Genomic DNA, 26,491 nt, shown 5'->3' with positions numbered 1-26,491 from the left:
TTAATGGCCACTCTCTCTGCCTGATCCAGAAAGGTTATTTTCTCAGTCCAGTCTTTTCTTCCACTTAATCCTCGTCTTTTATTCATTTCCAGTGTGCCCATATTAAAAATGTATTTTAATGATTTAGATTCTACAATGCAAAGTGAAACACAGAAAATGAAAAAATAAATAAAAAAATGCACAGTGCAAGATTTTTTTATTTAAATAATTCAAATTTGAACTAGATTCCCTTAATGGTAAACAAAATTATTTACATTATTATTTATAATATTTACAACAATTCCTGTAGTTTGAATGTATTTTGTCACAATATTTCCACATTTTCTATTTAGTCATACAATTTTTTGAATCTAACTCATTCTTATCGTTTTCTATTGCTTTTCCAAACTACACATCCCATAATCCAACATTTTTTTTATTCAGGTCACATGATTATAAGCAAGGCGCAGATGGTACAGAGTCATGTGATGTGATCCTGGGTTGAATCTGAGAGGTTCTCCTGCGTCTAATGTGAGTGTTAAGTGCTCTCCTAAGAAAAAGGGTAATGTATGAAAATTAGCTTTGTTCAGTTGTGACTCTGGTTAAATGGATTGTTCTTTTTGGCTGAGAATATGTTAGGTGGATGTCAGTGTTTAACGATGGAGAGGAGGTGAGAGGAAGGGGGAGGGTAGGCCAGAAAGGATGCTCTTTCGTTACCGTGGCATTCAGAAAGAACACGTTGGGATAATTGCATGTGATGTAAAACATAATGTCCCATCTGTTATGTGGGCTGAAGACTGCGTTTATGAATTTCTGTGTTAATCCTGAGCTGTGTTATTTAGTTTATCATGGCTATGTGAGGGGCCTGGATTTTTTAAAGAGCTGTTGTGTGTGTCTTGTCTTCTTCTGCTGCCCAATCAAATTTGGTCGAATCGTTTGTTTACTGTTCGGCTGACCATTTTTTAAAAAGTAGATTAGCCATAATAAGCCATCTATCTTTTGTTTTGCAGTGTTGGTCAAGTGAAGCGAGCCTTGTGCTTTCACAATGTCTGTTGTGAATATGCACATGATGCTAAACTATGGCTATACTGTATTTTAAACACTTATCAGGATTGTGTGTGATTCAGAAATAAATTGGGAATGTTCCTACTCCATTCCTGATTTTGAATGGAATTGGAAATTAAGTAACAAACAGGTATTTCCATTTAAATCTGAATGTAAGGAAGTTTAGAGTTCAAAGTTATTAATTTAACCTCATTTAATTTACATTTTTTAACCATTTTAAAAAAGTACATTTTGACAAAGCTTTACAATCCTTGTTGTTAAAAGGTTTATAGGCTTTACCTATTTGTGATTTGAATTTAAACTTGTCTTTTCTCATACGCTCTTTTTTTTGTTTTTTTTTGTTAATGATATGATGTTCTCTCTGCTGAGGGCAAATGGGAAACTCATATTTTCAGATTCATAAGAAGAAAGCCATAATTATTGTATTATGTGATCCGCCACTCTTACCACAATATTTTTTATTTCTGTTATTAAAAATAGCTTGTAATACAGTTAAATCACAGCCCTTGATTCTATCACATTATTTATGTATTGCACACGAAACAGTTTCACGGTAGTTTCCCCCATTTTGGGAGGTTTGTTTTGCTTTCACATTGCTAATGTTCATCTACCAAATGATTTAGGCTGAATGTGACATAAAATAATTGCCATTGACAGGAAGTAAACTTAATGAAGAGAGACGATATGAACAACAGAATTCATATGCATTTTTTTTTAAAAATCATAGTTGTTAAAAAAAGTTATGAATGTCCATCATGAAGGACCGTCTCAGTAAAGATCCTTCATAACGGACAAAGGAGCTTTTTCTAATGGATGAACAGTTCGGTATCTAATTGTCAAACAAAGTCCACTGGTATTGGTATTTATTTTATTTGCATGGGCTAATGTTAAAAAGCTAAACAATTTACAACAACAACATTAGTATTTCTACAACAGCGTTACGGATAAACTAAAGATGATTTAAATGTTAGCTAAAGATGAGAAACATCACAAGCTGGCTTTGATAAGTTATTTAAATGTATTTCAATTCAATTCATACTAAACCGTTCACATATGATGCTTTGCTTGATTCTATCACATTATTTATGTATTGCACACGAAACAGTTTCACGGTAGTTTCCCCCATTTTGGGAGGTTTGTTTTGCTTTCACATTGCTAATGTTCATCTACCAAATGATTTAGGCTGAATGTGACATAAAATAATTGCCATTGACAGGAAGTAAACTTAATGAAGAGAGACGATATGAACAACAGAATTCATATGCATTTTTTTTTTAAATCATAGTTGTTAAAAAAAGTTATGAATGTCCATCATGAAGGACCGTCTCAGTAAAGATCCTTCATAACGGACAAAGGAGCTTTTTCTAATGGATGAACAGTTCGGTATCTAATTGTCAAACAAAGTCCACTGGTATTGGTATTTATTTTGCATGGGCTAATGTTAAAAAGCTAAACAATTTACAACAACAACATTAGTATTTCTACAACAGCGTTACAGATAAACTAAAGATGATTTAAATGTTAGCTAAAGATGAGAAACATCACAAGCTGGCTTTGATAAGTTATTTAAATGTATTTCAATTCAATTCATACTAAACCGTTCACATATGATGCTTTAAAATAATTTTATTTCAGTCTGACAGGGAATTTCAGTGGCTGTAGCAAGTAGCTATGCAGGTTTCAAAACAAGTTTGCAAATCTCTTGTTTTCTGTTGCTGTGTATCTTTGTTTACAATTACACCAAATGAAAAAATATTCACTGTCCAGATGGAACCAACACAGGGCAGGGCAGTGCAATTAATCGCATGCGATTGTCATGCGCATCTCGTCAGTAAAGCCGGTTCCGTGATTAGTAGTAAATCTATACCACCTGCTTTCAGATGGAGTGGCATTTACTACACAGAGCCGTAGTTCACTGACAATTAGGCAATATCGCGTTCATAATCGCAGGTGAATCGCATTCGATTATGAATGCGATATTGCGTAGCTTGTCAATGAACTACGGCTCTGTGTATTAAATGGCGCTCCATATGAAAGCAGGTGATGGCGATTTACTACCAATCACGGAACCGGCTTTACTGACAAGATGCGCATGACAATCGCATGCGATTAATTGCACAGCCCTAGGATCGGGGCTACATTTCCCAAAAGCATCGTAAGCCAAGTAGATCATAGATCCATTGCCCCCAATGGTCTCTATGAATAACTTATCCCACGATGCTTTTGAGAAATGCAGCCCTGGGGCCCGTTCTTCGTACGTCGCTAACTCAGTTAGCTGGATTTGTTTGCTGATGATTTAGCATGATCTTGGATTATTTGGTTCTTCGAAGCCCATCCCGGAGTTGCTGTCATAGCAACAGGTCCGTAAGCTTAAACCTGCTCAGGAGCAGGCTTATTTCATGTAAACAGGATTAGATTGCATCTTTTTAAGCAGAATTGATATTTAAAATATGTCCCAGCCACCGCTACTTTATTACAAGAGTACCCTACTAATCCAGGGACAATAATTTAAAATAATAATCATTTAAAAATTAATTTAAAGATAATATAATAATGTTGTGTAGCCTTTAATACTATAGCCACAGCCGGCTTTACTCGCTGAGAGATTTATTCGTCATAAAATTATTACTTCATAATTGTAGTAGAGTCTTACACACATGCTATACAGATAATGTAGAGTCATGCATTAATTTGAGTGGTGACCGCTATAATGGGAGTGGCTTGATGGAGCACAGGAGATGCAGATAACATAATCTTGACCCTTAAGAAACTTTAATTAATGCTGTCACGTAACAAATCTGTTCAAATATAAAATTAAACGAATTGCTAATTACTACATTGAAATAAAAATGTAAAGCCTGTATAAATATTAGAAATCGTGAATATAAATAATTGGGAATCATGAAAAAAAAGTTAAGTAAAATAAAAACAGTGCACATTTCATTTATCTATTATAACATTTATGTAGCTTTGTTTTCCTTATAAAAGTCCAGAAATTTGTCAAGTTTTTCGTCAGGTGTCTTTTTTAATTATATGATGTCATTAAGTTGCTGTCTTGCCGTCAGCCAATTACTGCATTGCTGATCGTGGTTTCGAGTATGGATACATAACCCCTTTTAAACCAACCAATGAATGCGCAATTATCTCAGATAACTCAATCCAGCCATACTAATCCTCAATAACAGGTGTGTTTGAAGAACCGAATTAGCCAGATCTTGATTAGCGCGATGATGTCATCTTGGATGTGACATTTCGTCTTGGATGTAATAAGCGACGTACGAAGAACGGGCCCCTGGACTGTGGTCTGCAAATTGTTTACCTCTATGCTAGAGTGACTGCAGTTTTAGTAAAGTTTAGTCTTTAACATTTCAAAATGTATCTCATATATGTGTATATATTGCAGCTATAGGCATTAATAACCATGTCATGAGAGGCTTGATGAGATTTATAAAGCGTCCCCCCACTTTTTGTTTCGTTCCTACGCCCCTGCTGATAAGACTAATTGCAAAATAAGTCAGTTTACCTCGGCATAGATCACATTTGTTCAAGTACGATGGATTACTTCATACAATCTCATTAATTAAAGCAAGTCTTTTTGGTTCAAGAGAACGATAGAAGACTATAGAAGAGCACTGCATTGTGGGAAACAAACCTAATTCTTATCCCTGTCACGTTGCTCTCTTTCTCCACTTCACCTTATCAAACAAAAACTGCTCTGGCCTTGTAGTTCTACAGTTCTACATGGGTTTTAAAGCAACCCTCGAGGCCCTTTTTAGTTCCCAAAGCTGCCAGACATCTCTCTCTGACTTCAATTTTAAGAAACTGATGAGATAGCAAGAACCCATGTTCCCTACACTAGTATGATTTAAAATGCAATTACAACATCGTGGTCCACATCTCAGGACCACTTTCATGATTACACTCACTTTTGATTAGGTTGAGAAAGCAAGTTGACACAATGGCATCGTAATTAAGAAGGCAATTGTCACATCTCGAAAAATGGTGCATCGTTGGACATAATTTCCCTGCCAATCTAAAGATTATGTTGTGTTTTCGACTCGGGTGAGATTGGGTTGTAATTACTTGATTGCATAAGTAAGTAACTTGAAATCTGTGTAATTGGAGTGCATTATGTAGCAGCCGGTTGGGAAAGAGCCAGGCTGAGATTTAATATGTGTACCCCTGCAGACAAGAGGTTTCACCCAACAAGATAACAAGCCATGTGCTTTGGAGATGTGTGAGTAATGCATGGACAACAATTATGTCTAAATTCAACAAATAATTGTTGCAATAAAAAGTGCTTAAAGAAAAAGTTTGAGACACACATAGAACTGATCGAGGCCAAAGCAGGGTCATTTTAGTTTTAAAATGTTTCACTTGTGTAGCCAGATATTTAAATACATCTTTCAAAAATCATTCTAATATGATGATTTGGTGCTCAAGAAAGTTGAAATGTGTTGAAAACACGCATAATAATGTTTTTACCGACACTTTTAATGCTTCAATTTAATGCTCTCTTGCTGAATCAAAGTGTTAATTTCTTAAAAATATATATCTTACTGTATATAGGAAGTTTGAGAGTGTAGGGAGATTGAGATTGGATCTTTTTATTTAGGGTTCTTGGGAAGTGTATTTCTATAATTTTTGCTTTTTTAATGAAGTTGAAATTACTTTGGCAGATGGCTTCAACGGAAACATATATCAATAACCAAACTGTAGCTCATAGTAGGTTTCTCTTTTAAAGGTTTATACAGTGTCATGTGAAATTAATTTTCATTTGAATTAACTAATCAGGCTTTCCTCATGCAATATTTCAGTTGGGTTGCTGATAGCTTATTGGATATATGTTCATTGGAAAACTATAGGGGTCAGCAAATGGTTTGTGTACGGTCACTCATGTAATTTGAACCCTTCTTATGATGTTAGCCCACAGTATGAGGTTGAAAAAATCAGATCTTGCTGTTCCATCAATCTTATGTTTGCACAAACTCTTTAAAAATTCCCTTACAGACACAGTGCTTCTAGTTGACTTCACCTTGGCCTGTAACGTGCCTCAGATATTTGAGAGATTTGATTGTTGTCTGCTTCATTTTTGTCGCCTCATGTGATTAGAGGAACCCATTGATTGTATCATATTAGCGGAGTAATTGATTGTAACTGGTTATTAACCTCTAAGAACTTTATGTCCAGTGTGCCATTGCATGAGGACAGGCCTTAATCACTCACAAATGGCAGCCATTAATGAGATTAGTTCCTGGTTCTGCTCCATAACTTTATTTGTTCCAAGAGGCATTGACAAGGGCATCCAGATGCTGAAGTTTACTTTTCTGTGAATTGATTTCTTTCCTGATAAATGTGGGCTTACTGAATGTAAACTACAATAAATATGACTTTTTAAATACAGCGCGATAGCACTATTGTATTCCAGGATTTTGAGCATGCCTATGAAGCCAAATCTGATATGATCTCAAAAAGACATTTTCTGGCTTTGATTATAGATGAGATTACAGGAGATCTGATATTCAATACCTGCACAGCGTGACTATCTGTTCTATAGATAGGGCTACTGCACTCTGTGTTTCAGTGTTTATCTGGTATACATCACTGGTTATTGCTTTTGCAAAGCAATTTGCAAAGGACGACTTTATCTGGTAATGCTTGATGTGTACCGTATTATAACTAGAGCCAAAGCCCAAAATAGTTTCTGCACATTATCAGATGGTACATTGAAATGACACATACTTTGAGAGGCTATGGAAAATGGGCAAATAATGTGACTCATCGATGGCAGATTTTACCATCTGCCACATTACGTCGGAGAGTCACCATGCTTTAAACTATCTCATAGCATGTACTAATGAACACCTGCATTTGTTTGCAACTCAAACTTTTCAAAATCATTGTGACTTTTTAGATACATCTGTAAACAAAGACTACACTAACAAAAAAAGTGCTTTTGTATTACAATGGTTTTGGTGTTAAAGTACATTAAAACATTCGGTATGATGCATATGTTGAGCAGAATATTCAAATGTTTTTATATGTCTGAATACTAAATAGTCTCTCTTAAATATAATGAATAATCTATTTTGAAGGCAAAAAGATGATAACTGTCATATTTTAGTCAGATGTTCTTTCAGTAAGCACAAGCTTCATTTGATGAAGGTCAAACTTGTATTGTGTGATAAGTCATTTGTTCAAAAATCGCTTCACACATTAGTTGTGTGTATGTTTTTGATTTGCTAAAAAGAACCTCTTCATACAATAAGAGTCATATGTTTGTGAATTAGAGTTGCGCCGTTCATTGTTGATTCACTAAAAATAAGTTGCTCATTAGGTATGTTTTATGAATCTGATTTCACGGGTTGTGTGGTGTTTTGTATTCACTAAAAATAATTGGTTCATATGTTTTTGTTATGTTTGTTATTTGTTCATGAATTGGACTGCACTAGTCGCTCAGTGTTTGTTTTTGCGTGCAGTCCTCTATAACAACTTAATAGAAAGATGTGCTTTCTCATTACTTATTTGCTTTACTTTTTTTTTATCCTATCACATTAAATTCAAATCACAATCCCACAACTCAGATTAGAATTAGAATTTTTTCTTTGTGTGGGCAGTGCAGGAAATGCAGATTGAGTAACAATGCACATGCAGTAACTGTTTCTCATTTGACTGACATGATTTTTTTTCATATCTGCTTTACTTTGTGGACAATACAAGAGAAGGATTTAAAAAAAGTATTGTAACAATTTTATCTGAGATAGAAAACTTTATAATTAACGGTGCCTGAAAATGTAATTGGGCTGAATACCATTATTCAGCTTCATTTTTTGAGTTTTGGACACATAATGCTGTTATATATATATATATATATATTATTTTGCAACCCTCCATATTACCATCACTTTACAATGGTAAGTTCAAAGGAAAGTATGAATAAATTCACTTTTATCAACCTTTTTTTTTTATTATGATGACATATTGCTGGACCCTGCCAAGGAGACGTCCTGTGTGTCCTTCCTTATCTCATTTGGGCCAGCTATGCCATGATTATGTTGGATTGTGGGAAACCCATCACCAGGACGTATACTGTAGCTGTAGGGGGAAACATATGGGGTGTGAGGAGTGAACCAGAAGGCTGGAACTTGGAGGTCCAGTGTACCATCTGTTTCCCTCCCCTTCATGAGCCAGGGAGCCCTCGGAGCTCATAGTGAGATCAGCTCTCCCAAAATCCAACCCTAAAACAGCTTGTAATCCCAAAGGAGGGGGGTCATAACCATGTCCAGCAGTGGCGTACAGCACTGACAGCCAAAACAGCCTTGGGTCCTGTGTAAATGTCTACATACATCACATGCCATCATCTCATTAAATGGCAGAATGGCGTTATGAGAAACCCAAAGAAGATTTACCCCAGAAACTCATTTTAGACACAAATTGCTACGTTCTGATGAATACCACACTCACACAGCGCAGAACTCTTTAAGTATGCCCGTGCATGGCCTCAAGTTTTACCTTGACATATGTGATCCCACAAATAGACATGAACTAGCACTACTAATTTTTATTCAGAGCAAATATTATGTACATTTTGGCTGAACATCGTGTGAAAATTTGGTCAGTGTTTGCATGCAGTGGGTCTGTGAGGGAAATTTTAATGTATATCAGTACCGATCAAATCAATAAAGTAGGTTTTATTAGCATATCTTGTTTTCTGATCAATTTGCTCCCATACACAAACGTTCACTAATATCTCAAAATATCATTAATAATTAATAATGCAATCTTTTTGATAGTAACCCAACACTTTTTAATATAGTGAACAAATTGAACAAATCACATTCAGTATATACATATGCAAAATGATTTGGCAGTGTTTCACATAATTTGGATTTCAGTAAATATTTTTTACAAAATTTGAAAGTCAACAGTTATGCAAAATATTTCCTTTCAAGTACATTTTAGAGGAATAGTTCACCTAAAAATAACAATTTGCTAAAAAAAATGTACTCCTCTTGAGGCCATCATTCATCAGAACAGATTTGGAAAAATTTAGAACTTTTCCTTTAAAAGTTATATTTGAACTTATACCAAAGACATTGCTTCAAAGGAACTTTACCAAAAACAAGCATATATTTTACATGAATAAAAAATCCTTTTACATTACATGGATCTATACTATGCATATTAGTGGGTAAATTTTATTAAACAATGGTTATTTTTTATCACTTGTTGCATTTCCCTTTATCTGACGGACTGCCACTGGTAGTGTGTAGCCTGCTGTGTTGGAACATACATTTGTCACCCAGCTCTGCATCATTGTGTGTGCTTTGGGCTAACATTTGTCCAGACACCCAGACTCACCATTCAAACTCTCTCTTCCCTCCATTTCTTTTTATACCTCTTTTACTAGCTCTTTTGATGTGGTGACTTGTCCTTGTACGCTGTTGGTACACATGCTGACCTGTTGAGATGGTTTTAGGTTTCATCCCCACATTCTGAAATTGAATTGAAATGAGTAAGACTGTGTTTAGCCCTTAAGCATCACATCAAGTGGAGTCCTACCACATCTCCTCTGATTGACCTCACCACGCGTTACTGCCCAAAATAAGGCTGTAGATGAAGCGTGTAGTGTTGTTGTTGTTTCAGTCTGTGCAATTACAAGCTTCCTTTAGCTTTGTCATTTTTATTTACCTTTTTTTTTTTTTGGCAGGATTTACGGAAGCCTGTTTCTGTACAGGTTAAAAAATGTAAATGTAATAGTGGGTATTTCTCTTTTGTTTTCTAAGGCATTTTTATAAAAATAACCTAAATGTCCTAATTGAACTATGGCCTAATCCTGGCTTTGTCTAAGCCCTGTCTGTGAAACCAGGTCTATATGTCATAATTATGACTTTATATCTCACAATTGCTACTTGAGTTCTCACACTGTGACTTCACATGCAATGTGACTTTTCATCTCATACTATAATTAACTTAGCATCTCATAAATTTTGCTTTATTTCATCGTTTTGACTTTGTCGTAATTTGGATTTTTTTATCTAATCTCGATTTGTCAATTTCAACTTTGTCATAATTATGACAATTTTGACTATCTCATAATTTCAACTTTTTATATCATAATTATGAGTGTCATAAGTTTGACTTTTTCATTATAATTTTGATGTCAATTGACTGACAGAATTATAACTAACTCGAACTATTTTGGCTATTTCATAATTTTGATTTTATTATCTCATAATTTTGATGTTTTATTTCATAGCTATGAGTTTTTGTCTCATAACTGTGACCTAGTATGTTATACTTTCAACTTTTATTTTACTTACATTTTATTTTTTTTCTTATGTGGCAGAAATGGGCTTCCATATATTTATATGATTAACTCTTTACAACTTAATCTCAAAACAGGCTTCTTTAGGTATCTGTGTAAGCCAGTGACAATTTTCATGAACATTTTGTATTTTAGATGGATATTGAAAGCAGGATGAATTGACCGTGGATGCATTAAAAGCATTATCTCAGCACACACAAGTCATGTGCTCCGTTTATCTGCTGAGTGAAGCAAAACACCTAACGGAGAGATTGTAAAGATATAATTTGCTGCTAAGTGCATCTGCATAACAAAGTTCTGTATCTGCATCATTTGTACTGCTGTGCCATTGTAAATCTAGAAATGGTCATGAACCATTTTTATGTGTTTTCAAATTTAACATTACATGTGCAGAGTTTTCCCTATGGTTTTGAGGTTATAGTAGAAGCAATTAATTTTCATAGAATATCACACCTAATGTCATGTATAAAAGCAGCTGCAAAAGCCCAACCGACTGATACAAAGGGGTTTGTGGGTAATTTAGACGACGACCATATGCAAATGGTTTCTTGCTTGTGGGCTGTACTCAGATGAGAGCAAATTGGTCTATCTCAAATTTGAAAACTTTCCAGCCAGGATGGCTTTGTCTGTCTTCCATTCACAGTGGAAAAACTGCAGAAAGGCCTTTGGATCCCAGGTGACTCATTTTAAATAAATTATGAGGCAGAATATGTTGATAACGCCAAATGACACACAAACAGCAGAGCCAGACTCGCTTTATAACTCATCCAAATGCACGGAGGGGTTTATTGAAAAAAAAAAATGTGTGTGACCAGTCCTCTTAGAGCTCTCTAACAAATGAAATCATTAAGGTCTCTGTTCTCCACTCCCTTTCTAACAGAAGGTTACTCAATTCTTCTCTCACCATGTGGACAGTCTGTGTTTAAGTGTTATTGATACTTACCTGGCCCACCTGTCTTCATATCTTATAAATGTGACCGTATCATCAAAAACATGCCAGCCCATCGTTTCTAAATCTTATATGGAACCAGCTGTAAAAAAATAAATAAATAAAAATAAAAGCTCTCGATCATCAAGAACTAGGTGCTGCAGGCCACAGACACATATTTCGTAGTTCACCGACCTCTTATTATATGTACGTTGTCAGAAACAGTGGGTCTCATTCTCTTATAATTGCATCAAGATTTTCTTATTTTTAGTGAATCCGATGCAAAATTTTCAACAGGTGCCTAAGCATATAAATTTGTTCTTCCCCTCATTCTGATGTTGATGAATCTAGATTATTCTAAATGAGAAAGCACATGCCCACTTTCTGTCTTTGGAATGTGTATTTTCAGAGCTCATTTTTATGGTATAGGTTCTTGATTACCCATGTTACATAAGGGCGATGTTTGGTCCATAATTGACTTCAAATGTATCTCTTTTTCAAAAAAACAATTAATTAAATTATCCAGGGTCACTTGTACAGCACAACAGCTCTTTCGAACCATGCTTTTCTTGGCCTCCTCTAAGCTGGCATGCCATTAAGCATTAACATTAAATGTATAGGATATCCTACATTAAATGTATTTCACATGATATGAAAAATGTTTGTTTGTGGAATGAAATAAAAGTATTTCATATTAAAACTAAATCCACTTAGCTAAATCCTATTTTACAGCAGAATATTTGCATATGATATCCATTAGATATTATCTATGTATGTAGTATGACTTCATTACAATGTTTCAGGAATTAAAGTACTTGCTACAAATATTTATTACATCCTGAAACATTGGGATCAAGTAGGCCTACATTGTATAAATACAGTTGTGTCCTCTTGCCCCTTCCTGTCTCATCACACATTATTCGCAGATGAACAGACAGCTGTCTAACTGTGAGTGACAGACTGATCAACCTGAGTTAATCAACTGCTGTGTTTCATACACGAGTGACCTGTCAGTCAGAGCTCTGTCAGTCCATCCACTCATGGATGGAAGCCTTTGTAAAAGCTGGAAATGTTTAACAGAACTAAGCTATTGTTTAATTACCATCTGAGGACTCAGATACCATTAACAACTTCTATTAACATCTGTTTTGGCCAATCTGATCTCAAGTGGACTCGGGTAAATACAGGTTTTGTGGTCCAGTGACCCCGCTTTTTAGTCTTATTTGGTGTGAAAGCGAAATGTCATGTTTCCAAGTTGAATGAAATGAGAAATGACCAACAACAGCAGCGTTAAACATTGGAGTTTTTTTTTTGTGAACTGTGCAAAGCAAAGAAGTAAAGAATACAATTTTTAATTGAAAATATAGTTTAAGTAAATATCTCTCAGGATCTGAGTGAGCGTGAGCAAGAAGCGTCAAAAAATTGTCTGGGCTCAAAATCAAGAAGCACAGAAATGTTTTATTGCTGCCAAAAGTAATTCATCTTCCCGCTCTATGGAAATTAATCGGATTATTTGGCCACGTGGCCCAGCAAATTTCATCTTCAATCTCATTCCTCCCGCAGGCTTGGCCACCTCGCCCACCTTCACTCTCTGCTTCAGAAACAACACAATCTTTTTCAGTGGAGACATCTGTCATTATCTCCACAGGTCCTCACACGTTCTTCTGCACTTTTAGAGTTTAGCTTGCGTATCCTGCCTGGATCTACAGAAATGGCTAATAATAAACTTTTAATCATATGAAATGTTGCAAACTTTGCAAAGTTTTTTTTGCTTAAAGGCATAGTACACCTCAAAATGGAAATTGTCATTTACTCACCCTCATGTCATTATATACCGTACAACTTACTTTCTTCCGTGGAACAGAAAAGGTGGATTTCTGAAGAATATCTTGTCTTCTGTTTTCGGTATAATGAAAGTAAATACGTTTTGGGGCTGCCAAAATGTAAAAAAAAAAGCACCTTAAAATGATCATACTGTAAATGTGGTCCATATGACTCATATTTTGAAGTTATAAGGCATGAGAAAAAGCTAAAAATTAAGTTATTCACTAAAATATTAGAAATGTATTTGGAATATAGCACACACATTTTCTTGACTTATTATTATTATTATTATTAGTAGTAGTAGTAGTAGTAGCATCTGTTTGTGATTGAGTACGTATATGTACATGCTGAATTATATTTACACCACATCACCACATGGGTGTCTACTTTATTTTAAATTATGATTATTATTGTTATTATGTATTTGTATCTTTCTGATCATGGAAAAAAAACTTTGTGTAGAGACAATGATGATGATTATTGTATTTGTGAATGAGTATGTGTACATGGGTAGATTATATTTGCACCATTTCTTATTTGTCTTATTATTATTATTTTATTTATTTATTATTTTATTGTATATTTGAGTCTTTGTAACTGTGAAATTAATAAATGAATTAAATTAATTAATTTTAATGCGAAAAAATTTTAGGGGAGGTCGTGCTTAAAAGGTTAAAGAATGCTTTGGGAAAGCGTGTGTCGACCCCTCACCCTCAAAACAGTGTGCATATTGAAATAGCAGACCTGCTCAATGGAATCACCTACAGTACCATCATGTCACGAATTCAGCATCAAATGTCATCATCTACATCAGGGGTTTCAAACACAATTCCTGGAGGGCCGGAGCCCTGCAGAGTTTTGTTCCAACCCTGCTCCAACACACATACCATGTAGTTTTCAAATAAGCCTGAAGTACATGATTAGTTGGATCAGGTGTGTTTAATTAGGGTTGAATCTAAACTCTGCAGTGCCCCGGCCCTCCAGGAATTGAGTTTGACACCCCTGATGACATCTGATGCTGTATTGTACTGTAGGTGATTTCGTTGAGCAGGTCTGCTATCTCACGGTGCACACCATGCTGAGGGTGAGGGTGTCGACACACGCTTTCCCAATGCATTCTTTAACCTTTTAACCGTGTTACACACCCCTAACAAAGTTATTATGAATGTGAGCGACCAGTGCAGATGATTGAGTCGTTCGTGAGCACTGATTCATGGCATGAGTATTGTAACTGTGTCACAAGGGGTTTAATTCATGTTCGCACTCACACACACATGAAGTACATGTCACTGTGGGGTGAAATCGTGTCACAGATGCCCCATATCAGTTCACAACTTAAACACTTTGCAAATGAATGTAACTGACACACGGTCCCAGTTTACTGATGAAGTAGCATGTGTGCCTCTGTTTATTATGCACCAGGCCCCAGGAGTTTGATAGGTCGCAGTTTAGATGGGTCAGGACTAACTTCATTCAAGTAGATCTCTCAGACATGTTGGTTTCATTTTATTGCATGTTTTTATCTGAATGGCGCATATTGCATTGTACACTCTTGCATTACATCATTACTACTGAAAATGTATTAATTAATAATAATAATAATAACAACAACAATAATAATAATAATTTAATTAATGATTGTCTATTATTTTGTTGTTGTTTATTTACTTGCTTATCTACCTAACCTTTACCATTTTGTGTGTAATGTGCATAAAACTGTGACTGGTCCATTGGTGTGTTGGCAAAAAAGTTTACAACTTTTAAAATAAAATACTATTTCTATTTGTGCATTTAAAATGCATCAAATTGCTGCAGGCCCATGGGTGTGTTGGCAAAAAAGTTTACAACTTTTAAAATAAAATAAAATACTATTTCTATTTGTGCATTTAAAATTCATCAAATTGCTGCAGGCCCATGGGTGTGTTGGCAAAATAATTAAATGCATGTTTTTGCTTAATTGATTTGTTTACAATTTATTTAACTGGTTCTTTCTCTTTCTAGAATTGTGGTTATAACTATATGCTTTCTTTTTTTATTTTTTGTTTGCCTGTGCAGACTAGTCCCATTTGACTGCTCAAGAAATTACTGGAAGACCCAGAATGTCTTACGGATCCATTGATGCAGGCTCTTTTGGAAGCAGAAATCCGTTTGGTGGGCCCACAAGGCAGGGATACCAGCCAGTAGGTAAAGACCCATTTTTTTTACACTCGCAGACAGAAATTCTCTCTATTAATCACCAGGTATTGTTGAATTTTTTTTTATAAATCATTTGACAGAGACAAAGAATTTGGTCCCTCCTCATTTACTAAGGCACGACATTATGCATTTATTCCCTCTCCATAAATCATCATGGGATTAATAAGCCATATGGCTAATTTAGTAACTCATTTCTGCCTCGTCGGAGTTCTGATGTGTTTAGTTACAAGTAATACACATCTTGTATTAAACATTGTCTTCGATAGGTATAATACAATGTCATGGTAGCAGAAGAGCTTGTTAGATCAGTCAAAATGTTTGAGCATTTCTCCAGCTCAGTTAAATCGACAAAAAAGAGTTGCAGCTGAAAATATTACATTCCCAAAAGAAATATGGAAATGAAATATGGAGAACTCTTCTGTTGTGTGCAGAGTAAAACCACAAGCCTTAACATGTTAGTGAATGCCAGGTTTTAATATATACACAGGACCTTAACTGACTTACAAAGAGTTTCTAGAATGTGATTAATATCAGAGCAGCATAACCAAGTACATATTGGCTGACTTTTTTTATTTTTAGGTCATTCTGTACTCGCATAATCTGGGTTAACCTTTCATTGACGCACTTCAGCCATAAACGTAAAACTAAATGTAACAAGCAAGGAAGGAAAACTAAGCATAATGTGAAGGTGTTGTTTACTTTTACTCACACTTTCCCTAACTACTGTGACTAGCAAGTAAGCTAAGTCATTTGCTAGCGCTCATGTCATTTCAATTGCTTTCCACGTTCTTCCGTGGAGCACAAAAGATTACTTTTATTTATAACTAAACATATTCAAGAGCAAGTGTTCTTGAATAGTTCACCCAAAAATCGATAGATGATAGATATAGATAGACAGACGATATAACATTTTTGCTATATTTTTTATTTAAAAAAATGCATATGTGGTGATCAAAAATCTTACAGATCCCAAACTTTTGAATACACACACACACACACACACACACAAACATCAACTATGCACAGATAACATATGTAAATATACAGTACATAGAAATGAAAGATTGTTTGTTTTATTTTAATTGTATTTAAGAAATATCCAAGAAAACCTAACCTAAACCAATGTAGCTACTTAAGAGCAAGAAAAACTGTTGCACACTATGCCTTCCTGCGGTTGTTGTGTAATACAGATAATGGCATGCATGACGGGCCATGTCATAAGTGTGAATTTAAGTGACACATTCAGTTCATATTAATTAATTTTCATGAATACAATGTTTTACAGGAACATGTTGGTATGAAAGTGAGCAGCTGAAATGTCAGTCTAACAGCATGTGCCTTTTGTTGCATGTGTTTTTTGTAGTAGAATTTATGTTTTTATCAGAGCCGTGCAGGAGAAAGGGGTGTGACAAATGTAAGAGAACACCTTAAAGGAAAACAACATCTTCCTCGCACAGAACCTCTCACAATCAAAACATGCAAAAGCAAATAGCGTCTTGTTTCACACAGCATGACCTCAGTAAATCACACATTGTGAGATCTCTCTCTTAGTCTGAGCGTTTGTCTGCTGCCGGTCCCACAGGACAACAGCAATAGAGCGAGGCAGCTTGAGTTCTAAGAGACATGGCTTTGATCACAGGCAGACCTGCGTTCAGGAGGCTGTCAGTTTTGCTGTGTTTGGGCTCCTGCATCAGGCCGGCTGAAGAGGGGCTCAGGCGATGATCAAAGCCGGGGTTAAGTCTCTAATGGAGTTGTCAGTCGAGCTAATCTTTCCCCACCTCTCCCCTGCCAAACCTTTTAACTCCCCTCCAGCAGCATATGCGTTTCTCTACCGTTTTCTCTCTTCCTCTATCGCTCTCTCTTTCTCTGTCACTCCGTTTACCGCCGTCATTCTCCTTCCTCTTCCTGTCCATCTTCACTCTATTCCAGCTAAGCAGCACCAACGCTCTCTCCTGTTTTTTCTCTCTTCATCTGTTGCTTGTTTATAAGCTCTCTCTACCTTTATTTCTATTTCATCTTTCCTTGCTTTCTTGCTTGTTTGGCTGGTTGTTTGTTTTCTTCCTTCCTTCCTTTTCTCCTTCCGTCTGTCTTTCTGCCATCACTCTATCAAGCCTTCCTTCCCGCATGGAACCTGCCTTTTCTTGCTTCCTTTTGTTGCTTCTTATTCCTTTTTTTCCTTCTTTCTGCCATCAATTCCTTCCTCTCTCACTTTCTTTTTGTCTGTCCATCTTTTCATTCTGTCTTTTTAGAATCATTCCCTCCCCCTCTTTCTTTCTTTCTTTCTTTTTTCTTTTTCTCTTTCTCTTTCTCTTTCTTTTTCTTTTTTTCTTTCCTGCTATCATTCTGCCATTGCTGTTTCTTCTTTCTGCCATCCCGTTCTCACTTTCTTTTCATTTTCCTTCCTTCCTTCAATCATTCCTGCCTACCTGCAGGCGCTGTCACAGCACAGCCTGACCATATCTACTCCTGTCATGGTCCTCACCATGTGAATCCTTTTTTTTTTTTTTCAGTAATGGTTAACTGCACTATTGTCTCCCTCCTCCCTCACAGCACACAGAAAAAAGGCTCTTGTCATGAGATGACCGTCTGAGCAGAGCCCAGTGCATGTGGTTAGTTTGCGTCTGGATGAGGCTTCAGCCTCTGCTGTGTTCATTAGGGAGGTTTGCGGGGTGGGTCTGTCTGTGTGGAGAAACTAATGAAGGGACACTGAAACAGCAGCAGGTACCACACAGCCGTCATGAGTGGCCAGACCCGGGGCATGCTGTCCGTCCATGCCAGAACGATCCAAACAGAAGGAAGAAATGAGCTCAGGTGTCGTGACTCGTTCAGAAAGAGAAAGTAGAACAAACAGCTTGACACCAAAAAAACACAGGCCTTATTTTCTGCCTGTTCTAAGCTATGTGATCTTTAATATCTGTCTGGGTTTTACATACAAGTCCAATTACTGCACTTTTTTCTCATTCTATGAATTGCAACCCTCTCAGACTTCTCAGAGTGCAATTGCATGTAAACCAGTATGATTGTCTGTAACCACATTGCATGTTACGAGACAAAATGTGAAAGGCAAATTAACTAAGGAATAAAGGTACTTTCGCTCACAGAAGTAATCAAGCATTTTGTGATCACCTAGAAAGGCCACGTTGTTCGTCAGTGTCTTGATTGCGTTGTAATTGGTGGGCTTGGGGAGGTTGTTCATTAGGGAGGTTTGCGGGGTGGGTCTGTCTGTGTGGAGAAACTAATGAAGGGACACTGAAACAGCAGCAGGTACCACACAGCCGTCATGAGTGGCCAGACCCGGGGCATGCTGTCCGTCCATGCCAGAACGATCCAAACAGAAGGAAGAAATGAGCTCAGGTGTTGTGACTCGTTCAGAAAGAGAAAGTAGAACAAACAGCTTGACACCAAAAAAACACAGGCCTTATTTTCTGCCTGTTCTAAGCTATGTGATCTTTAATATCTGTCTGGGTTTTACATACAAGTCCAATTACTGCACTTTTTTCTCATTCTATGAATTGCAACCCTCTCAGACTTCTCAGAGTGCAATTGCATGTAAACCAGTATGATTGTCTGTAACCACATTGCATGTTACGAGACAAAATGTGAAAGGCAAATTAACTAAGGAATAAAGGTACTTTCGCTCACAGAAGTAATCAAGCATTTTGTGATCACCTAGAAAGGCCACGTTGTTCGTCAGTGTCTTGATTGCGTTGTAATTGGTGGGCTTGGGGAGGTGGTCTTTTAGTACATTTCAGTATGGATTGTGAGATTACATCAGTGTAATGAGAGCAAATTTCATAACATTTAGTGAAAAGTTAAGTACTGAAACAGACTGGAAATGTCAAACATTATGTGTTAAATACCCATTAACATACTTGAGCCTCGTTTTTTGTCATGGTCCTCACCATGTGAATCCTTTTTTTTTTTTACAGTAATGGTTAACTGCACTATTGTCTCCCTCCTCCCTCACAGCACACAGAAAAAAGGCTCTTGTCATGAGATGACCGTCTGAGCAGAGCCCAGTGCATGTGGTTAGTTTGCGTCTGGATGAGGCTTCAGCCTCTGCTGTGTTCATTAGGGAGGTTTGCGGGGTGGGTCTGTCTGTGTGGAGAAACTAATGAAGGGACACTGAAACAGCAGCAGGTACCACACAGCCGTCATGAGTGGCCAGACCCGGGGCATGCTGTCCGTCCATGCCAGAACGATCCAAACAGAAGGAAGAAATGAGCTCAGGTGTCGTGACTCGTTCAGAAAGAGAAAGTAGAACAAACAGCTTGACACCAAAAAAACACAGGCCTTATTTTCTGCCTGTTCTAAGCTATGTGATCTTTAATATCTGTCTGGGTTTTACATACAAGTCCAATTACTGCACTTTTTTCTCATTCTATGAATTGCAACCCTCTCAGACTTCTCAGAGTGCAATTGCATGTAAACCAGTATGATTGTCTGTAACCACATTGCATGTTACGAGACAAAATGTGAAAGGCAAATTAACTAAGGAATAAAGGTACTTTCGCTCACAGAAGTAATCAAGCATTTTGTGATCACCTAGAAAGGCCACGTTGTTCGTCAGTGTCTTGATTGCGTTGTAATTGGTGGGCTTGGGGAGGTGGTCTTTTAGTACATTTCAGTATGGATTGTGAGATTACATCAGTGTAATGAGAGCAAATTTCATAACATTTAGTGAAAAGTTAAGTACTGAAACAGACTGGAAATGTCAAACATTATGTGTTAAATACCCATTAACATACTTGAGCCTCGTTTTTTGCGCTTTCGCTTGTAAAATGAGCAAAATGTCCAAAGAGCTGTCTTTGGGTTGGTGTCCAAGCTGAATAAACCAAACCTAATTGGGTACATTATGGATTTCTCTGCACCAAAAAGGTCTCAAATACCTGGAAAACACATTCTCATTAATTGTAATGGTAGTTTCATTGTACATAGTACACAGATACTGGAATAGCAGTCAATATAGGTGCATAATGGTGTCATTATGGCATAGACTTAAACAAATTTAAATGTCTTCTTTCCTGCACTCCTTTTCTCTTGGAGAGAATTGATTGAATGAAGTATTCGTACATATTCTGTGTGAGGCTACATTTCCTGAACTCAATAAGCTTCTTTGTGTGTTCTTCTATGACTGAAACTTCAAAGCACTCGGAGTTATCTCATGAAGAATCAGGCTTTAAATTTGAGTTTAAAAGCTTTCCAGAGAGAACCACAAAGTTATCTTCACAGATTAGAGTAGTTGCCTTGTCCCGAAATCCCCACAGCTAAAGATTCTATATGTGTGGGGTGTACAAGTGTGTGTGTGTGTGTGTAATTGCATAAGAAGACTCGAAGGAGGGTGCAAAGCACTGCCAGAACCTACCAATGCACTCACTGAAGCTGCTCATGCTGTGCATGCAACCTAAAACACACAGTGACTTCTGGTGATGACAACAGCAAAAAAAAAACATGCATGCAATATGCAATGCACTTCTGGCTGGGTTTTTAAGTATTTTTAAAAAAAGCAACCAACTAAACTGAACATATTTAGCATTAAAACATTCTGTAGTATGCATGGATCCTTGGATCCAAAAATATTAAGGAGCACAAACATTTTCAATATTATTAATAATAAAAAGAATAATAATTAATAATAATAATGTTTCTTGAGTACCAAATCAGCATATAAGAATAATTTCTGAAGCATCATGTGACACTAAAGACTGGAGTAATGGCTGTTAAAAATTCAGCCTTGCTTTCTCAGAAATAAATTAAATTTTAACATATATTAAATTAGAAAATCCTTATTTTAAATGTTTAAAATTTTGGTTATAACAAGCGTAGCATTAGTTCTGGCAGGTCACGTTAGTCAAGCTCGCATCAGCTGACTTTCAGCTGATCCCCATCTACCTATAGGAATACGACACCTCTCTTAGCATTCATATATAAGGTCCCTCAGTATTATCAGCAGTTTTCGCATTGCTTAATAGCTAATTACCCTCCTCCATCCCCAACTCCTCCTCTGTCAGTCGGGATTCAGCCTTCTGATTCTCCTTTGAATCAGACTAATTCTAAAATGTGTACATACAATTATTGAACTTTAACGATATCTGCAATACATTTATGTTGGTTCTGTTCCGTTTACCCTGGGGAGGTTATCGCTGCTCTCCCTGCTCTCATCCATGCTAGGCTGCATGGATGCGCAGGGAGTTCTTGCCCAGAACGGAACCATACCGCCAATCCAAACTGTATGCTAATTATCAATCATCTTTGATGATAGTGGTCCTGACAGAATTATTTTTCTGTTGCTCTAACAGACATAAAAGTGGTATTGGTACAATTCTCAAATTTACAGAAATGATACTGCTCCATGTCATGATTGGGAATTCAGAAAGTCATGTGATGGTGTTGTGCAATTATTTGTGTATAACCTCCTGAACCAGGAAAACACCTATAACACCTATATCTTTATAATAATAGACGGATAAAAACTGAATGATGATTTCAGCATTTTTTGACTAAAACTATCATGTCAGTTCTTCAAGCATTCATACATGCTTTGCTTTCCTTAGTGAGTCAATGTGCGACAGGCCTGGTGCTTGCACTGCGGGGATAAGGACGCATCTCACACTGTATCACACATATCGTCTGACAGCCATCTCTGGCCTATAAACCCCTCTCTCCCTCAGCTCAGCTCATCTCAGCTTCTTTTTTTTTACCCTCTGTCACAGCTCTCAGGCAATACATGGGATTACTTTCTAGTGTTTGAGTTTGCGTTTTTCTGAGTGTGTGTGTGTGTGTGTGAGAGAGAGAGAGAGAGAGAGAGCCACATGCTGACCTCATGCATAACAAGGAGAATGCTTTTGATTAAGTAATTTCCTGATTTGAGAGTATAATTGAACACCATGCAGAATCTGCATTTGCAGCCTCGACAAACAATTCAGAAAGGGCAGAAGTTCATTTGTTCTGTGTCCCAGATATTTAAGATCAATTTTCTCACCACAGACTTGAGAAAGTGTTTTGTAGTTTTGTTTTTCTGCACTTCCTACAACACTTTTTGTCTCCGTTTATTTCCAGAGGCTCCTACTCTCACATCCACATCAGCACTTTCTGAGCTCTTCTACTTTCCATAACTTTCCATGATAGACTATGCTTTTTCCCTTCTGAATTTGTATCATGTTCCGCACTTTTCTATTATATTTTAAAAGAAAATTGACATTATTTGTTGTGCCAGCTTTATAGATAGAAATATCTGTAGATGTATATATCTATCTATGACATTCTGTTCTGTTTTCAATTAATCTTCAAAGTTTAGCCGATTCATGAAGGATCTAACAAGTATATGATTTAATCAAATTATTGAAACATATTGATATTATAGATAAGTAGATTTCCATTTCCAGAAGAAATTATTAGCTTCAAAGTTTTAATATAAGCTTGCCTCAGGTTTTAGGATTTGGTTCTATTTAAATTAAATGCCAGAATCTTTTTCATGACACTCGTTTTGTTTTCTGTTGAGTGTATATTATTTATAATGCAAATAAATAAACAAACAAATAAATACAAATGTAAGAATGATCACAATTAAGTATGTAAATATTGTCATTATAGTATCGTGGTTACATTTTGAATGTACATTCTAATTAAGTTTAAGGGAGTTTTCCAAGCTTAAAAACTATAGTATAAGTATGAAGTTAAAATAAAATTAAAATTGAGAAATACAGAGAACATCTTAAATAGTACCTGTCATGTAGTGTAGGTGTTGTGTAGCAGAAACATAGCTACAAGTGCTGAATACAGCAAAAAATGTGCTTTAAACCTCTTTGTCAACACAATCTTTTGCAATATAGACTTTAATGCAGAAATATTACATACTGAAGTGAACTACTCATCCATTGTTTGAAAAAAGACATCTGTCGGGCTTAATGCAAATTACACACACAGAGCACATTAACTGTACATTCTGTTTAGTAAATCTTACTGAATTCAAATCATCTAAGAGTTTTTTGTTGTTGTTGTTGTTTTCCCCCCAATTTGTTCTTTGGGTTCAGTGTAGTTTCAAGTTAAGCAATGTTCTGGAACTTAGCCACTGAATTAGACACACTACCTCTTTACAAAACACCCCTGAAAGATATAGCAAAATGATTGACAGATAGACAGCACCTCAAAGTCTTCTGATTGGCTGAACAGTGGCCTCATTTGTTGAATGTAAATGTGGTGTAATTTAGATTTCACAACATTAACATTTTGTCCATAGAGTCTATATCTTGAATGGTATAAGCTGAATGCACTGCAGAAACAATAATAACAATAGAACAATAGACAGTTGCTAGTGAAGTTTGTATTAAATATATTTTTATTGCAGTCAGCCAAAAGCCAGATAGTGTATAATAAATATTTATTTTTAATATGCTAAAATTATTATTGTTTTCTTATATTGAAGTTTAAAAAGATGTCAGTATGTTGTTTTTTTTAATATTTCTTTATTTAATTTCTTATTTTTTTCACATAGAAATGAATGGGTTATTTTAGTAATCACTTTGTGTTCTTACAATATTCTCCACTTATTACAGTACACATGAAAATAAAATGCCTTATATAATAATATTTCAAAATGTTCTAGTTTCAGTTTACACGGAACAACTAGAATGATCTTTGACTGTGGCACAGACACATAACAAATAGACAAATAGCACCATAGGCGATAGGAAAAATGTCAGATTCCCAACACAATAAGTGTGTGTGTGTGTAATGTCAGTTTAGCTGAATCTAGGTCTTACAAAATGGTGAGAGATAATCCTGCTGGGTCTTCTCACATGCGCACATGGAGTAGTGTACTTGTGGTTCCTCCTTCTTAGCCCACCCCTACTGTATATGAAGGGATACTGCTCAATGCAGGGTGGAATGAATTTGGAACATCCATCTATCACGGTGATGAAGGAGAGAGAATGACAGGTGTGCGCATAGCTGGAGGCCAGTGGAGATAACAGTAAGGGCACAAAAGGTTGTTTCCCTGAAAAAATTATCCACTGAGAATAGTTTATCACTTTTGTAGTACACACACACAAACACATCTGGCTGGAAGCAGTCAATTAGATAATGTCACACGCTTCTCGCTGTCATGTAATACTCACACCTAACATATTTTTATTTTTAATCTGCTGAACTATTATTCACATGTGCAATGTCAAGATGTCTGCATTTTCTTGCTCTTGAACTGATTATTAATGTAATTTATCATGTTTTAGCATTGAGAACATTTCGGTGATGATCAATATTTACTGATATTGCCTATACAAGTCAGCTCATTGTTACAGTCAGCAATGTGTCCTATTCTGAGGCTTTTTGTTTACGATGAAACATTCTTAAAGAAATAACACCCAAAAATTAAAATTTGCTTAAAAATGACTCGCCCTCAGGCCATCCATGATGTAGATGAGTTCTTCATAAGAACAGATTTTGAGACATGTATCACTTGTTCTCTAATGCATCCTCTGCAGTGAATAGGAGCTGTCAGAATGTGAGTTCAAACAGCTGATAAAAACATCATAATAAACTGCAAGTAATCCACATGACTCCTGTCAACATCTTGTAAAGTGAAGAGCTGTCTGTTAAAAAAAAAAAAAAAAAAAATCCACAATTACAAGTTTAACTCACAAACCTTTGCTTCCAGCTGAAAAAGTCGTCTCATGTGAATCAAGAGAGAAATATGCTCAGAACAACCACCATTTACAAGTGAAAACAGCCCAACACAGAGTTTAAATAAATATGCTGGTAGATTTTGAAGCGAGAGGACAACAGTAAATGGACTTTTTTTTTTACTGGAGGAATCGTTTTTATGGATTATGATTCTGGTATTTAAACCAGAATCGATGGTTTAAAGTTAAAGCGCCTTAATGTTGGATTTGTTTCTTACAAACATGCAGCTTTTCACTTCACAAGGTGTTAATTGATGGAGTGGACTTGTGTGGATTACTTGTTGATTATTGTGAAGTTTTTATCAGCAGTTTGAACTCTCATTCTCATGGCACTCATTCACTGCAGAGAATCCATTGGTGAGCGAGTGATGTAATGCTAAATTTAGATTAATTTTTTCCTAATACTTTTGAATCTCAGTGTGATGCCATGAAGCTGTCAACATTCTGCTTTAATGGTAATTGAAGCATGATTGTAGAAATAAATGGGGGTTTCGACTCCCTCTAGCATCCTCCTGAGCAGCATTTTTTCTTTCTGAAGGGTTTCTCCCTTATTTGTAAAAAAAAAAAGTTAGTTATTTTTGGTGCCGCATGCATGCTTCAGTGGACCAACAAGAATCATGGACAGGAATATTTGCTGCTCTTCCCTTTCCTCCTCCTTTCTGTCATTACCTGTCTTCTGTACCAAATCCAAACCCTCTCTTAGAGTAGAATATGCATATGCGCAAATGATTGCCTGCGATTTTCCCCTCTCAAGAATGAGTGCATTAGAGCACAGATGAAGAGTTGTGAAAAACAGCACGTCAATTACAGTCATTTTGAGTGCAGAGGTAGACAAAAGCTGAGAGACGACATATTTGTGTGCATGTGCAACGGGCCAGTGGGTTGTACTTTGATACAGAGGTTGTGCAGGGGATTTTTATTAAGAGCTCTTGATGATTACCTGTTCCTATAAGGGTGTGCATGATACATGCTTTTGATGAAGAAAATGACTGTGCCCACACGCCCATTTTGGTGGCTCACGACTCTAGCTACTGCCCAGAAACCTGGTGTGTTTTTGATTCTGCTTTGTTTGGCTTCACTTAGCTGAAATATGGAGACCCTCATGAATAGGATGTGCCAGCTAAATAAAGAGAAACTATATGCATAATCTTAGTCAAAGCATTGTGTAATTATAGTGATAGTTTCCTAAAGCCTAAACGCATGGCCTCAAGTGGCCTATTGCTTTAATAATTAAAAATAAATGATGTATTGTGTATATTATAATGAATAAATATTTATAATTAATTACAAAGTTCTTTATCCTATTTATAATACATCAATAAATAAATACATAAATATTCTACCAAAAGTGAGTGGTTTGTAAAATTATTTCTTATGTTTTTGAAAGAAGTAAATATTTTGCTCACTAATTTATTAAAAAATATATACATGTGTGTGTGTGTGTGTGTATATATATATATATATATATATATATATATATATATATATATA

The 26,491-nt window shown here is 36.1% G+C and overlaps 1 protein-coding gene across 1 annotated transcript in view; it reads left to right on the top strand.

Annotated features, from left to right (window-relative positions):
* The first annotated feature begins 467 nt into the window (after nucleotides 1-467).
* The window catches only part of LOC107572285 (t-SNARE domain-containing protein 1-like), a 137,019-nt gene continuing 110,995 nt past the window's right edge, over nucleotides 468-26,491 (top strand). The window contains exons 1-2 of the mRNA XM_016258705.1: nucleotides 468-541; nucleotides 15,180-15,308. Of these exons, the coding sequence (XP_016114191.1) occupies nucleotides 15,224-15,308 (85 nt within the window). The 5' untranslated portion in view covers nucleotides 468-541; nucleotides 15,180-15,223. The remainder of the gene's footprint in view (nucleotides 542-15,179; nucleotides 15,309-26,491) is intronic.

Source organism: Sinocyclocheilus grahami, unplaced genomic scaffold, assembly GCF_001515645.1.
Source record: "Sinocyclocheilus grahami isolate Dianchi unplaced genomic scaffold, SAMN03320097.WGS_v1.1 scaffold1729.1, whole genome shotgun sequence".
Lineage (NCBI taxonomy): Eukaryota > Metazoa > Chordata > Actinopteri > Cypriniformes > Cyprinidae > Sinocyclocheilus > Sinocyclocheilus grahami.
Note: the sequence above shows the minus strand (reverse complement) of the source record. Positions and strands in the feature narration are given on the sequence as shown.